At 37.0% G+C, this 16,957-nt stretch overlaps 1 protein-coding gene across 1 annotated transcript; it reads right to left on the bottom strand.

Moving 5' to 3' along the window:
- Window positions 1-225: 225 nt before the first annotated feature.
- On the bottom strand, window positions 226-7,911 carry LOC104588209 (IAA-amino acid hydrolase ILR1-like 1). Its single transcript, XM_010246052.3, has 5 exons — window positions 7,219-7,911; window positions 6,842-6,967; window positions 1,586-1,900; window positions 958-1,086; window positions 226-867 (listed from the first exon to the last, which is right to left on the bottom strand). The coding sequence occupies exons 1-5, from the start codon at window positions 7,597-7,599 to the stop codon at window positions 460-462; spliced, it is 1,359 nt and encodes a 452-aa protein (XP_010244354.1). The 5' UTR covers window positions 7,600-7,911; the 3' UTR covers window positions 226-459.
- Between the last annotated feature and the right edge of the window lie 9,046 nt (window positions 7,912-16,957).

Here is a 16,957-nt window from a genome sequence, read left to right as displayed (position 1 = left end):
TGTGCTTGCAACCATGTCCTAACTGTTAACCACATGCATACGTGGTCTGTCTGTGTGTCCATCTTTTCTACATTCTGTTATCTTTTACAAGATTATAATCGTGAGCAGTTGAATTAATGAATATGGTTATGAGGCACACCGCCTTATAACCTATTGACCTTTGCTTGCAACCTTATTTACTGCAAACCAGTTTTTACAGCTGTATGTGGAAGGGAAATACTACAGTTTTCAAACAATCGCCAAGGGTAGAAACTAGAAACAATATTACGTGCATGGATTTAGTCTCCAATTTACCAATGCAACTAAATTTACAACCATAGCAGGTTCATGGTTTTGAATCCAGTATCCAGTACTAATATATAACTGCATAGCTTCATACGCTATGGACGGATGGTGTTTAAATTCTGAGAAAATCCTAAACAGAAGATATCACGAAGGTGAAGAGGAAGAAACAGCACCCTATAGTTCATCGTGAAACTTGGTTTCTTGAAAGTGAGATTTTGGGTGGAATTCAAGGAGGTACCTTGCAGCCAAAGATGCTTGTAGGGCTGCCCCATAGGGTAATGCATCTTCATTGATTGTGAAATAGGGCGAATGCCCTGGTTCAAGCTTCCCGCGTGTATCATTTTTCATCCCAAGGAAGAAGTAATATCCAGGTACTGCCTCTGAGAAAAAAGCAAAGTCCTCTGATCCCATTAATGGCTGCATATCTTTTACATTACGGATGCCCAACATGTCACCTGCTACTTGTTGGAAGTACTCGTGCAAGTCTTGGCTGTTTACAGTTACAGGGAAATGGGGCTTCTGGTCTAAAAAGAAGTCAACTGTTGCACTGCATCTCTGTACTGCGGCTTGTCCTGTGATAACCTGTCAGTTGCATCAGAAGATTAATTGGCCTTCATAAATGACTGAATTGAGTGAATTCTGGTTAAAATGCAAAATGCTTAACCATTATACCTCCTCAATTCTTTGCTTAAGCTGCATAAAGCTTTCTTTTGAAAAGGCTCGGAAGGTCCCACCGATGGTAACAGAATCTGGAATTACATTAAATGCACCACCTCCTTGGAATTTTGCAACTGTTACTACCTGCAAGTGTAGCAACCAAGATGAATATAATACATGAATACAAACAAATTATCTGCCATTCCATGAATGAAAATACAGAAGCTGTGGTACAGTCGAAGATGAGGGTGCTTACTAACATCATCCATTTGCAAAATATTAACCATATACAAAGGTGATGTTCCTGATAGATATGACATGTGTTACATTGTAGAGACCCATTGTCCTTTTCCTCTTTTTTTCTTTTTTTCTTCCTTAAAGCCACTACTGTTAATATGCTCTAACCATGAAAAGATTCAGACGAGGAAATTAAAACCTTTCGCTGAAACTTTGAAGGACTTGTGTTCTATAATGCAAAAAATAACAATAAGAAACCACAGAGAATTGCAAGATAGGGCTGAGAAAGAAGCAGGAATACAGGTGGTCAATTGACTGTTGTTGGTTCATTCCAATCAACAAGGGGTATAAAAGTCAACGTATTCTTGTATTTAAGTTGTTTTGGCATGAAAAGACAGCAATTTACCTGTGAATCCAGAGGATCAGCTTCACGAGAAACAAGATGTTGCAAGCTAACAATCACATTGGAAGCTGCTAATATTGGATCTATTGTGTGTTGCGGAATAGCTGCATGACCCCCCTTTCCACTTATTACTGCCTCAAAGAAGCCACTTCCAGCCATAATAGGCCCAGGTCTGGAGGCTACTTTACCAATAGGTAAATCAACAGAGACATGCAGACCAAAGATAGCTTCAACATTCTCCAATATACCAGCATCTAACATTTTCTTTGCTCCTCCACCTCCTTCCTCAGCTGGTTGGAAAACAAGAACAACAGTTCCCTGTGTAAACAACAAAAATAACTGTGACAATGCCAGCATAACTAATAACGATTTTTTTATATTGTAATTAAGCAAAAAAAAAGTCTTGTAGTCGTAGATATTCTACAAAATAGAAACAATTTGATGGAATCCTTCTCCACAAATCACAATAAATGAAGCAGAAACCACCAAAGATCCTCCCCAAATGGAAGCTGGAATAGGCATTAGGTGATCCAATTTTGCTGCCAAAGTATTGCTTCACCTATTTATTCAATAATATTCTATTTGATGCATTATCTCATTTTCAGGGATCAAATTATAGGTCATTGAACAACCTTATAAAGAGTGAAGTTCTGATTGTTCCTTATATATGAATTAGAGGTAATTATTCTTACCACAGATACAATGGCAATTCAAGAAAAGTTGGTTAACCACAAAACTTTCAAGGAACATGAGGAACAATTTTGACATTGTATTATATGCATTGATATAGTTCTAGGAGTTAATTTCTACTCAAATACATTAATCATGTTAATATGGTAATGACTACACTGAAAGACTTGTATAAGGTTTTAAGATGAGGGCAGTTCTTGGGTCATCTGCAGGTTAGTTATCTGCAGGATGGCATGGTCGAACACATTTAGAACTGCTCATATTAAAGCTTATTCTCTAAATAAGTGACCTGTAAACTTTGAGCTCAATCAGAGAATGGCGCAACATCCAAAATTTGGTAAACCAATGGACTGTAATTGTTGAGGATATGTGACTAACAGGATGGGGTGGGTTTTCCTGAAAATTAAGAGTAGGGATATTTGGAGACTGAGCTTTGAGGACAACAGTCCTGATCTAACACATGACCATGCTTTTGGCCATGTTGGACAATAGGTAATTTACCATTTGTTAGTATTCTCATTTTCCTTGAGACAATTGACTCTAGGATTTGAAACTTGTGGTAATTTTTCAGAGTTATGCCAAATCAATGGACTAGTATTTTCATGGTTTAGCTTGTGGCTCTACTGAGAGCTAGGGCCCAGCCCAAAATAATGCTCATGAGCCAGCCAAGCAAGCAGATTGCTCTTCCCCAGCAAATGGCCCACCTGCCAGATACATCTATATCCATAAGACATGTAGGGCTAGTTAGTTATAATTGCTTGTAATGCAAAATCAATGCAACTATGTAAAAGGGTATTGACAAAGGGCGAAGGCACTGCTGAATTCAGAATATCCTTTTCTCCTCTCTTTCCCTCTTGTTTAGGCTTAGGCTCCCTTGAAGAAGCCCCTGCAGTGAGCAGTATCTCACCAAATTGGTATCAAAGCCCGGAAAGATAACAGCCAGCTCCGACGACAATGACGATCACTCAATCATCAGTGGCAGATAAGCGAATGGATAAGATCAAAGGGGAGCTGCAGAAGGTCTCCAGAGATCTGAAGGACCTGAAAGAAACCCTCTCAGCAATTGTGTCTCAGTACGAGAGGATTTCTTCCAACAGCCAACAGGAGAATTGGGAGAGTGAGGTGGAAAGCTCTAGTCAGGGAGGCAATCGCTGATCCAACTTCATTTTGTATAGATCTGCAAAAGTCAATTTTCCAACATTCTCAGGTGATGATCCTATTTCTGGGGTTTTCTGTACTGAACTTTAACTTTGGATATAATGAAGTGCTGAGCCACCATCAAGTCTCAGAAGCTTCAATCCATTTGGAGGAGGAGGCCATAATCTGGTTTTAGTGGTACCAGCGCTCTCATCATCAGGCTCCTTGGGTTGACTTTACCGAAGCACCATGTGCTCGCTCAGTCTTCGATGACTATGATGGCGCCTTATCTAAACTCAAACAAATCGAGATGGTCTGGGATAACCAACAAGAGTTTGAGAAGCTAGTGGCTAGGGTGTACAAGTGGCTTGAAAAGGCTATGGTCAACTGTTTCATTGGGGGATGCAAGAAGATACTCGAATAGAAGTTAACATCCTACAGCCCAATACAGTGGTGGTCTTCACTAGTCTATCCCGGTTCCATGAGGACTGAGTAAGCTAAAGAAATTCACTAAGCCACAAGGGCCAATACTCAAATCTCCCTTGGCAAGACTTGATACTTACACAGTGAAAGCCATAGGGCTCCCTCCCTATTAGGAAACTAACCAGGGACAAGATGCAGACTGTTGAGAACAGGGCCTCTGCTACAATTGTGACAACAAATTTGGTACCGGATGTAAGTGCAAACAGCAACAATTATTCCTTTTTCAAGATGAAAATTTTGAAGACAAAGGACTAGTTGACCATACTAGGACTTAGACCATAGACAGGGGAGGAAATTAAGGAGATCTCCCTTCAGGCCCTTACAGGCTCCATGTCACTACAGACCATGCGCATAGGGTGGTCCAAGGGCGACAAGTGGCGATTTTGATTGACAATGATTAAACACTCAATTTTGTTATAGACTAATTGGCCAAATAACTTGGTCTGCCAATCCAGCCTTATAACCATTCCCGGTCCACATCGCAATTGGGCATCAATTAAGGTGTGAAGGGATATGCAGGGGGTGGAATTAAGGGTGAAACAAAACCAATTGAAGGTGGACCTACATCCCTTAGACTTCAGAGGACTGAATTGGTGCTAGGAGTCCTGTGGTTCCCATGATGTGTGATTGGGTCAGTCTGACCATGGACTTCAAGCTGGAAGGCCATAATTACCATTTACAAGGCCTCAAACCCAGCCCACTCAAACAGGAGAGTAGGAGTGTCAACGGTATTCGAAAATCTGATTTCGAATTCGATATTCGACATAATCGAATCGAATTTGGATAATTCGATTATCTAATCGGTCGAATTCGGATATCCTATTCTTACCGAATAGTTAATCAGATTCGAATTTGGATATGACCTTATTCGATTTGATAAATATCTGAATTCGACCGATTATTTAATTCTTATGCATAATATATAAAATATTTTATATAATATATATAATAATGAAGTTATATAAATAATTTATATACTTTATATCAATAAAATATTTATTTCATATATTAATTAATTATCTAAAATAATTAATTAATCAAATTCGAATCAAATCGAATATTCGAATATTTAATCGGATTCGAATTTGGATATTGCCTGATCCGATTCAAATTCGATCCATTTACACCCCTACAGGAGAGCAATTAGACTATACTAAAGTATTTCCAGCATACTAATCCACCTATACTATTATGGGCCCCAACCTCACCAACCCAACACTGTGTAGTGAGTCAGCCAACCCAGAACATGATGAGTTGGGTCCCTAGCAGTTATTGGCTGATTTATAAAGAGGTGTTCTAGGATCCTTAGGGCCTTCCCCTACCAAGGCCCATGGCCACAAGCTACCTATACTTCCAAGTGCCAGCTTAGCTAATGTCTAACCATATAGGTATCCCTAGTTTTAGAAGGATGGATAAGTGTTTTAAAAGCGCAAAGCGCAAGGGCCAATTTGTGCCTGAGGCGCAAGGCGAGGCGCACGCCTTTTTAGTAAAGGCACAAAATTACAAAAAAAAAAGGTAAAAATAAAAAGAAAGTCAGAAAATTCCAAAAAATTTTAAAAAATTTTAAAAAATATTAAACATAATGTCAATAGAAATGTAAACTTAAATTTTAAAGTAAATGATTTAAAAAACCTATTATCTAAAATTAAAATACATAAACATAACATGTAAAGTGTATTCAAATGAAAATTTAAAAATAAAAGCAAACATATAAAGCATTTTCAAGCATGTAAAACCCACAATCTCTTTTTTTTTTCCTAAATTGCATTGCTTCAAGTAGTTAATGTGATGTAAAACATATTGCATTCTTGATTCTATGAGTCGCTTTTGTAGCACGCCCCTCGAGGCAAGCCCGAATAAGTCTATGTTAGGGTCTGAAATTCTTATTTCTCACAAAAAATAATGATTTTACAACTTTCATTGCCTTTTAAGAAGATATTTTATTGCAATGAATAAATGAACAACATAAGCAAATAGGGGGTTCTCGGAGCTTCGGTGAGCGAGCGAACTGGAGCGGCTCAATCAATGCAGCTCAATGAGCACTGAAGCCCTTCCAAATGGACTCTAAATGAGATATGCTTTCAGTTGAGAAACTGCGCCCATATCTTGAGATGGATATCTAGGTACTGAAATGACACTGAAGATGGATTAACCAGGTTGGGTATTAATAAGGTAGAAATGTACTTCACTTCTATAGAGCTTTGTATATATTGTAAAACTTGTACAGCTTGGAAGGAGCCAAATTTTTTGTTTAACTATCCAAACCTTTTCTTGTAACACCTCTTTGCCTTTTTTAACCAAATCTTTTCGTTCAAGTTAAAAAAAAAAAATAGAATTCTTATGCATAAATGAGAGCACATTAATATAGATACCCTGACAACAAGAAAGTAATCATTCTTTCCTTGTTCTGTTCCTTCTTTTCAAGTTGAGTTTAACGAAATGCATCTCCTAAGTTAACTAAGGGTATAGCCCAATGTCTGGCCTCATCCATCCGTCTTGGGAGGGCCAAACTTTGGAGCTTCTTTTGGTACAAAGTGGCCGCACTAAGGACCTAACCTTGGAAGGCTTATACCTAGCCTTCTGGTACTACTAACACTCTATATCTAAAGAGAGTGTAAATCAGAACAATTCACTGGTAAAACTTCAAATATACCAATAGATACAGCGCCAAAAGGAAAAAAGAAAAACATGATTTTTATCTATGAAAACGCAACTAAGAGTGACCTCCTAGGAAATGGCCCGCATAACCATCCCCTCTTGTGGTCTGGGCAGTATCCTTAGCATTCATTGCTCTTGAGCTAATATCCATTAATATAGATGATTATGTCATAAACCTCATGAGTCAATTGCCAAATCGACACAGGATAGCAACCTAGTAAAATAGTCAAGACTCAGTAGCACACATCAAAGAAGAAACTTTGGAAGTTAAAAAAACAAAGAAGTGTAAACCTGTAAATTATTTTGATGCTCCTGAAGGATTTTTGTGGCACCAAGAAGTATTGCAACATGGGCATCGTGCCCGCATGCGTGCATCTTCCCAGGGATTTTACTCTTGTGCTCCCACTCCACATTCTCCTATTAAATCACAAGGAAAACCCATCAAGCCAAATTACAAAACCTTGATCTTAACAAACTCCACCGACATTCATAAAACCACAAAACTGTTGCTTCCGCTCTTGTATTCTCCCCCACTAACTAACTTTTAACAATTAAAGCTCACTAACCCAAAATGTAAACCACCATTCTGCAACCAGCAAAAGGATCAATCCTATCTTACATGAAACAACAAAAGAAAAAGAAACAAGATTACCAAAATTCAACAAAACCTGCATAGGGAGAGCATCCATGTCTGCTCTTATCGCGACAAAAGGCGGTCCTCCGGTTCCGATAAAACCAACAACACCAGTAACGGCAACTGGGTGTTTGTAAGGGATGCCCATCTTATCCAGTTCTGCCCTGATAAGCTTACTGGTCTCGAATTCCTGGTAACCAAGTTCTGGGTTCTCATGTATTTTCCTCCTAATACCTATCATCCAATCGGCAAGCTCTGGTTTTTTGGCAAGATTGAGGAAGTTCGCAGAGATTTCCGCAAAACCTTTTGTACTTAAAGAAGAATCTGATGAAATGGGCATCGGCAAAAACAGTTGAAGTATAAAAATCAAACAGACCCATGTGGAGAATTCCATGTTATCTCTAAGATTAAGCATGGAAATTCAGGCTTCAAGCATCCAGTCTGAAGATGAAGGGGGAAAAATATCTTGAGAGGAGCAGCGATGGGCTCTGAGTACAAGTGTTGTGAACAAGCGAGGGTCCTAACTCCTGACATCCTGTTCAAACGGACACGACGTACGAAAAGCACGTGACCTGCACACGGTGTTGGAGAAAGGGAGGCGGCTCCTCCACAGTTTATCATTACATAATTGATCTTCACACTCTCGTAAAAAAAAAAAAAAAAATCTTCACATATTGCAATTTCTTCTGGTTTATATTTACAGCATTTTGGTTTTAAGATCCGATTTGAAGGAATTTTCAGTTCCTTTAGATTTTAATGAAAGTTCAACCCACAACCCTGGTCTGGTCTGCCCAAGTTGCATCCTTTGACCAGCTTTCTTTAATGCATGTACGATGGAGTTGAATGCTGTAATCTGTTAGTAGGTTAGGTCTTTAGGGTAGGCCCGGTCCAAATCGATAAATAAATGAAAAGAACCAGAATCAGTCCTGACTCGCCGACTCAAACCCTATTAAAGATTAAGAACCGATCCAATTATCCTATCTGATTACTGCAAGTAAAACTCAATATCGCATGGTAGTATAACAATCCGGAACCCCTCAATAAAAATATAATACACTAGTGGAAAAAAAATCAAAATTCGCAGGATTTGTGATTGATCAAAACCTTTCTGGTATGATGTGTTTTTTACGTAAGAATTCCTTTTTAATGTTGTGCATTGGGAATATGTTCATTATCAACTGTGAATTGACAAGATTGGATTGGTTAAGCTACAGTTATATGAATTGACATGTTTATACATAATACAGAAAAATGACAATCTGCTGATTCATTTATAATCAATTAGGGCTAGATCGTTGGTGTATTAACTGGTTTTTTCTTTCCCGTGCTAAATCAATATTTTGGAAAAAAGGGGTTAAGGAAATTATTAATAGTGCATCCATCTGCAAAGCTGACATGAAATAGAGGGTGAACACGTTGCCAGATTCTAATTGGATGATACGAAGTTGACACATTATCTCTTGACAATAACGACGTGTTCAATGAATTTTGAATACATTTAATAGTTGATTCACATGTTTGAAACATGTCCTAATAAATTAATTAAGAATCATAAGAGATATGGACATCTGCAGGTTCGATTCCATTTCCATAGTTTCACCAAGTGGATAGCCGATTCATTGTTGTCCTGGATTTTCGTCCTGTTCTATTAAAGAAAATGTTGTAAAAATGTAAAGAGAGAGTATCGGTAATCGCTTTCCAACCAAAGGTGTGTTGGGAAGTTGTTGTAGGAACTCGGAATAGAGAATTGTAGGAAGATGGAGTCGGGTGATCGTAAATCGGTCTCCAAGATAAAATAATCCACACGCCACCATTGGTAGGTGTGCATTCACTTACCAAATTTTCACGAATCACTATAGATTGATGCTCAAATTTTTCAGAGAAAATATTGTCGAAAAATGGTGTGTTTTTTTTGTAGACTGAGTCGGCCAACACTCTTCTTATAGAGTGCTTTCATACCCGAATGGACACAGATGTATCCTTTCAAACATGAGCCTCTTCAGAACAGTGCATCTATTCAAAGAGGCACAAGGAGGAAAAAAAGACATGAAAAAAAAAACAATTTATTTAAAAATTAAATTTGAATTTGAAAAGACACGTTTTAAAATTCAAAAAGGTAATTCGGATAAAACAAAATGATTTAGTGCATCACGCGTATACGCACCCGCGCCCCCACCCCGACCCAACCCAGCTCAGCTCGACGTGCGTGTGAAAAGCACCCCCAACCCCTCCTCACATGCATGGAATATCTATACTTCTCTCCTCCTATGGGTCCTACCCATAGAGGGAGCAAGACTACAAATATACTCCACTCCCACTCATTTCCCAAGTAATGTGGGACAAGGAGTCATTCAAGGGAGGAAACGACAAAAACAAGAGAAGGAGGAGAGAAACTCTTGTAAATTTGAATCTCCCTCCAACAATCCCCCACAATATTCAAGATTACAAGAATATCGAACAATCTGAGCATCGCAGTTAGAAAAGTATTCATGGTGATGTCTTTTGAACTTCAATCAACACTTAGGTACGACAGGTTATATTACAGAGTACGGGTGGAGTCAGACTCCTTCACTTTTCCTCCTTATCGTAACTAGCTAACCGGTCAACCAACTCAACTCACCAGTTCTTTAGTGGTTCTTTTGTTTTGGAACATTTCGGCCTTGTTCCCCTCTTGGAATCATGAGTGTTTTCGATAGTCAGTCCTACATCTCTCTTAGAAGCGGCAACACATCACACTCACTTAGGTCAGTTATTAATGTGCACTGCTCACACTATTCCTAACTGATTAAGAGCCTCATGCTCAACCTCCTCAATATGCAGTGAGCACTATCTTATCACGGCATCTGAAATGGAACACAAATGATAGTGCTTTCCCAAGTCATCTAGTGACTCATTTTTACCCATTCAACCTAATTCCCGAGATCTCCTTTCACATAGGTTGGGTGTCCATCACTAATGACTTTGTAATGGGCTTCAGCCCCATTCCTACCAATGCCTCATAAACCACCTTAGAAGTTTGTAGCTTGGTTAACGAATCTGCAATGTTCTTTTTCAGACCTTACTAAATCTAGAGTGATCGTACCTTTGCTGAGGTATTGTCTTACCAAGTAATGCCTTAAGCGGATGTGCCTTCTTTTACCGTTATATGACTGGTTCTTGGCTCTAGCTATTGCTGCTTGGCTATCACAATGGAGAGATATAGACAGAACCAGTAGAGGCCAAAGTGGTATATCTACCAGCAAGTTCCTTAGCCACTCTGACTCGGACCCCACCAATTCTAATGCAATGAACTCGGCCTCCATTGTTGAACTTGTATTGCATGACTGCTTTACCGATTTCCACGATACTGCTCCTCCACCTAAAGTAAACACATATCCACTGGTGGAAGTACTATCCTTTGAATCTGAAATCCAATTCGCATCAGTAAAGCCTTCTAAAACAGGAGGAAAACCTGAGTAATGTAAACCAAAGTTTATGGTTCCTTTAAATATTTTAATAATCTTACTAAAGCTTCCCAATGTTCATTTTCGAGATTATATGCTGACTTAATTTTCCCACAGCTATAGCTATGTCTGGTCTTGTACAGTTCATTAAATAGGATACAGATCCAATTATACCTGCATACTCCTTTTGTGAAACAGGTTCTCATACATGTTTCTTTAAGTAAACACTACAGTCAAAAGGTGTTTTAACCGGTTTACAATCATAGTGTCCAAATTTCCTAAGAATATTTTCTACATAATGTGATTGGGAAAGAATGAGGTTTCCTTGTTCTTTATGGATTTTAATCCCCAAGATTACATCAGCCTCACCAAAGTCCTTGGTATCAAATTTGGATATTATAAATTGTTTTGTTTCTTTTACTACCTCTAGACTAGTTCCCATTATTAGCATATCATCAACATAGAAACAAATAATGACTCCTGTATTAATTTCAAATTTACCATAGACACATCTATCAGAATCATTTATGCTATATCCATTAGTTATTAACACATTATCAAATTTTTCATGCCATTGTTTGGGAACTTGTTTTAAGCCATACAGAGACTTAATCAATTTACATACTTTATTTTCTTGTCCTAGCATTATAAAGCCTTTAGGTTGCTTAATATAAATTTATTCCTCTAATTCCCCATTTAAGAAAACTGTTTTCACATCCATTTGGTGAACTACCAGTTTGTAAATGGATGGTATAGCAAACAAAACCCTAATTATTGTTAATTTTGCAACCGGGGAGTAGGTGTCAAAGAAGTCTACATCTTTCTTTTGTCTAAATCCCTTAGTAACTAACATGGCCTTGAATTTATCTATTGTGCCATCTGGTTTTAGTTTTTTTTTAAAAATCCACTTACAAACTAGTGCCTTAGTTCCATGTGGGAGATCTACAAGTTCCCAAATTTGATTAGTGACTAAGGAGTCTATTTCATTCTTTATGGCTTCTTTCCAAAATACTGCATTAGGTGAAGTTATAGCTTCCTGATGAGTTATAGCTTCTTTATGGTTTGTCCATCATATTCAGTTCCTCTATCTGTTCTACGTCTTTTTATTTTCTTTTCTACTTCAGTTTTGTAGTTTATGAAATTTTGATCAGCCTCATCTTTTGATCTAAGTAGAACTACTTTTGCATATTTAGAGAAATCATCTATAAAGATTATATAATATATTTTTCCTCCTCTAGCTTCATGACATTTAAGGTCTCCTAGATCATTGTGTATAAGTTGTAAGAGTTCAGTTTCTCTTTGTACACTTTTATGAGGTTTCTTAGTAAATTTTGCTTCTAGCACCTGCACCCGCGCCCTGGCCCGGCCCGGTGTGCGCGTGTGAAAAGCACCCCCAACCCCCCCTCACATGCATGGAATATCTATAGTCCTCTCCTCTTATGGGTCCCTACTCATAGAGGGAGCAAGACTACAAATATACTCTACTCCCACTCCTTCTCAAGCAATATGGGACAAAGAATCATTCAAGAAAGAAAATGACAAAAACAAAAGAGGGAGGAGAGGGATTCTTGTAAATTTGAATCTTCCTCTAAAGAAAATGACTAGATTACTAAAATATGTCCCATCCACTACCTACGGAGGAACCAATTCGCAAGTTAGAGTAGTTTTAATTAGCGGATTAGGCAATTGGAGAGACTAGAGTGAATTATTGAATACAAGTTCCTTCACCAGAACAAATGGTTAACTATTAATAAAGACGCGTGCTTCATTCTTTTGATTTGTTTTTTGTTTCTTTTGGAGTATCTTCTTATTTATAATGATTTTTAATTACACGAATTTCCTAAATCAATGAATTCTTTACTCGGATCACAGAAACAAAGCTAATTGAATTTTTCTTCTATTTTTTTATTGACTAAGATATCTATGTTTGTTTTTCAGATTTATGTGAAATTCATAAAATTTTATTTTTCCTAAGTAGGTAAGTGATATCTATCTCTCATGTAAGTAAAATAATTTTTCTGCATGAGAGAAAAGTTGTCAACACTTAGATTGGACAAAATTTTTCATTTTAATAATAATTTTATGGCTAAAATGGTCATTGTCTTCTTTACCTAAGAAGTAAAAGAATATATATATATATATATATATATATATATATATATATATATGCACTTGTCCGGTGTAAGTATTTCTTAGAAAACATTTGCTCGGGTAAGTGCTTTACTTAATTGAGTAACATTTCAAAAAGTGAATGAGACATAAATAAGAATAAACAAAAGTACATGGAATTTGGATTTCATCCTCACAAAATTGGTTCCCACACCCTCTTCACAACACTTAAACCATGCATTGGTAACATCTTCCATGAATGAAAATATACAAGTATAGAGATGTTCCCAATGCATAGCTGCAGTTGTTGTGAGGATGGCATGAAAACAAATTTTGTAAGGATGAAATCTGATCTCATATGCATGGGGTTATATTTACAATCTAACTACTTACCTGATTTCCAAGATTGGTTTCAAGTATAAACTTTGCCTCAAGAAACGACCATAATGTCAAACACTTTTTAAGTTTTTAAGGAGGTGGTGAAATTTTGTTAACCATTATACTCTTAAAGAATTTATAATGTAATTACTGTTCTACTAAGGAACAAAGTAACAACTAACAAGTCATTATAGCTATTTGTTACAAGGTGATGCCATGCACATTCAATGGTGGTCCTTGTTAGGTTAAGAGGTGAAGCCTAACAATGGACAGTGGATAAAATCCCCGTCAACGTTGAAATTTGTCCAATCTAACCATTTTTTAAGACCCTTAAATTTACTCTAGGTGGAAAGGTGTAAAGGGGTGGCCACCTTAAACTTTATGGATTAGCCACATAATCAAAAGGGAGGAATTGAAGAAAATTATAGGAGTGGGTGAAACCCATCTTACCCATAGGGCCAAATGCAAAGCACACAACATTGCCATCGCCACCCAACTTGAAACCCACAAAAAAAACAACAAGAAATAGGGATGCCCAACCAATCTTCTGGTAGAAAATTTAAAGTTTTGAGGTTGAGGTAGACTTTGTAAAGAATTGTAGCAATCGAAATCAACGCCTCTATTAGTAAGGAAGTCATCACTATAGGTGTAAATCGGGTTCTGTGGCCCGTGGCCCAGCACGACTATGCGAGTCGTGTTGGGTATGGGATTTTAGGTCCACAGGCCGGCATGACCCATATATATTATTTATATATATTATATAAATTATAATTATATAATAATATAAAATAAATAATTTTTAAAATTTTATCATACTAATTTATTTAATTATTGTATATATAAGCAATTGTATATACAAAATTCATATAAAATTAAAATTTTAAGTTTTTTGTCAATTTTTTTTAAATAAATAGCTTTGGCCCAATGCATTGCCCGACCTGGCCCAAGGCTCGACCACAGGCCAGCCCGGTCGTGGCACAGTACGACACAACACGGGCCCGAACGGACCTGGACCATCGACCATGCCGGACTGAACCCAAAATTTTCACCGAAGAAAACGGCACGGGCCGTAATGGCCCACAGGCCAACATGACCCACTTTACACCTCTAATTACCTTCTTTGAGAGTGCGAGTGCATTTTATACACATATTAGCACACAATCTTTTGAAGTCCCATAAGGTGCAAGTGATGTTCCAAGAAAGGAATTAATACTTCTTCCCAAAAAGATTGTCAACTAAACACATATTGTTACATTCTACCTCCAACTCCAAAATACAACCATCACACAAGGAATTCAGGGAAAAAAAAAAAAAACAGAAAAGCCATTGTCATAGCAGTAATAAAAAGCACCAATATTATTTTCTCAGAATGCCACCCCTCCACTTTCACCTAGATTGCCATGACTGGCCCCATCAACATTCAATTTGAAGGGATAATCACTAGGAAAATGCTAATTAACCCATCTAAAGTTTGGCCTCTTAACCGGCTTCAAAGGAATGTTTGTCAAGCTAATCTCCATTAGCCATCTATTAATTTTTTTGTAAAAGATGATAAATGTAGGTGCCTCTCAAGGCCACACCCCACCACATATTAATCATATAAATAATATGTTGCGTTTGAAAAATAGGAAAATTAAAAATATTTCTAGAATGAGACCACACCTTATTAGTCATAGCCATGGCCCTATTAGGAAAGACACTGTTAACGGCATAACGCCACCACAACAACATTTATAAACAAAGCTGGATGCTTCTTTCAATAACCACTTCATTAAAAAGAGATTTTTGTGGACAAACCTGATTTCCCAACACAAGAAAGCCAATTATATTGTTGTCATGAGTTCTAACCAGGTCACAAGATGAATAGATAGAGAAAGTAACACTTGAACTCAAGTTCCAAATGAGTTCCGACTCTAGCTTTATCTAAATCCATAATAGACTGAGGAATGAGAGAAATAGGATCAAAACACAAATTACCATATTGAAAGCAAGACTTAATTCATAGAGATATTTTGAACATTCAAATTAAGATTAGTTGAAAGCTTTATCTATTCAATGATAAGACTTTACAACAGTGAAAAAAAATACACGAGGCCTATACTGAGAAGTTGAATGATTGTAAGGCCCTTATATTTTAAGACTGGTGAGGAGTCTTATCATTAAAACAGGTAAAGCGTTCATCTAATCTTATGTCAACATTCATACTGTCCATATCAAAGACAAAAAAACCCTGTACCTGTCCCTACAAAGTACAAGCAATGAAAGCACGACTGTATTTTTAAGAGAAAGCATATCCCTCCTTCCACCATTTAGAACTGGATTCTGCATAGAGATATTAGAGAATAGCAAAAGGGGTTAGATTTAACATATCTAGAAAATACTATTCCTCTACATGAGTCTGAACCAACTTTTAAGCAAAAAAGCTTTAAAAATATCAAAGGGGCCGGATCAAATCCCAAGGCCTCCATTAAAAGAGATTTACAAATCATAGTCCAACCAATCCAATATGCCAAATCTAACCACGATCCCTGCTTTTCTTGGCGGGGAACTTGTTCTTGTTTATCTTTATGTTGGAGTCATAATCTGAATTAGACCACCCATTACCGTAGAATCATCTCATTGCTTATACAAATGCATAAGCAAATACTTTGGACTAGGTCTAATCCAATCAGATAAATACTTTGGGCCATTCTGGACTGGTGTAATTCAATGTCTAAATCATTCAAACGGTTTAAATTGATTTTAATTTAGATTGGGGGTCAACCCACACCTGGTTCATTTATCTGTTCTCTTATATTATGTCAATGGACCGGATATTGGTTCAATCTGACCTAGTCTAATATAAATCCATTACATATGGACAAATCCTATAAATACTTTTTGACCATTAAGTCTAAACTTATCTAATTCAATATGTCTTATTGATCTGAGCAATCCATTCAAATCGATTTTAATCCAGATAGGGTCCGGTCCAAACCCCATCCATTGACACCCCTAATTAGTCCCATATTGATCATTATGCCAAGCCGGCAATCTCTTGAATCACATTTTGTTTGACTTTTTTGATTGGTAGCATAACTTGTAATTGCCAATCATAAATGGAGTTGGGATCTGGTCAAAACACAACACAGGGTCCAACACTGTCCCAGCAGCCATTGCATTCATACATGGGAAACATCTCCTTTATCATTCATGGTGATAAAAGTTCAGGCTATAGCCCCTCATCATTTAGATATGTTGTTTTTTTATATTTTTGGAAATTTAGACACATGATATTTTCTAAGAAATTGTTGTTAAAGCCCACAATCCATTACCACCATTCAGATAAGTGAGCTTATCATTTTTTAGAAAATTAGACACGTGACAATTTCTGAAAAATTGATGTTAAATCCCCCAACCCAACGCTAAAGCCCCCATTATTCAAACACATAACCTTCTCATTTTTTTGAAAAGCTAAACATGTGGCATTTTCTAAAAAGTTACTGCTAAAGCCCACAACCCACTACCACCATTTTTAATCCATTCCTACAAAAATATAGAAAATGCAAAAGTGGTTATCCATAACCACTTCTGCCTAATTCTATGTATCATAATGGAAAAAAAAATTATACATATTATAATAATTATTAAAAAACTATTTTTTAAAATAAATGTTTCTTAAAATTTTAATAATTATTTAAAATATTAATAAATATAAATTTAACATTATTTATTCTATAATATAAATTTAACATTATTGATTTCCGTACTTAGTACGGAGTCATTCACTAGTAAATAAATGGCGTAAGAGCACAACTTGGGCTGCCCAACCCAAACTCACACAAAAGAAAGCGCATAGAATTT

This window comes from Nelumbo nucifera, chromosome 8 (assembly GCF_055504915.1).
Source record: "Nelumbo nucifera cultivar China Antique chromosome 8, China Antique-T2T, whole genome shotgun sequence".
In the NCBI taxonomy this organism is placed as follows: domain Eukaryota; kingdom Viridiplantae; phylum Streptophyta; class Magnoliopsida; order Proteales; family Nelumbonaceae; genus Nelumbo; species Nelumbo nucifera.
The sequence above is the reverse complement of the archived record's forward strand: the minus strand, read 5'-3'. Positions and strand labels throughout refer to the sequence as shown.

Coding starts and splice junctions, on each gene's coding strand:
- LOC104588209 (XM_010246052.3), bottom strand. CDS start 7,599: ATGCTTAATCTTAGAGATAACATGGAATTCTCCACATGGGTCTGTTTG. Junction 6,968..7,218: donor TGGATGCTCTCCCTATGCAG/GTTTTGTTGAAT, acceptor GTGATTTAATAG/GAGAATGTGGAGTGGGAGCA. Junction 1,901..6,841: donor AGCATCAAAATAATTTACAG/GTTTACACTTCT, acceptor TTGTTTACACAG/GGAACTGTTGTTCTTGTTTT.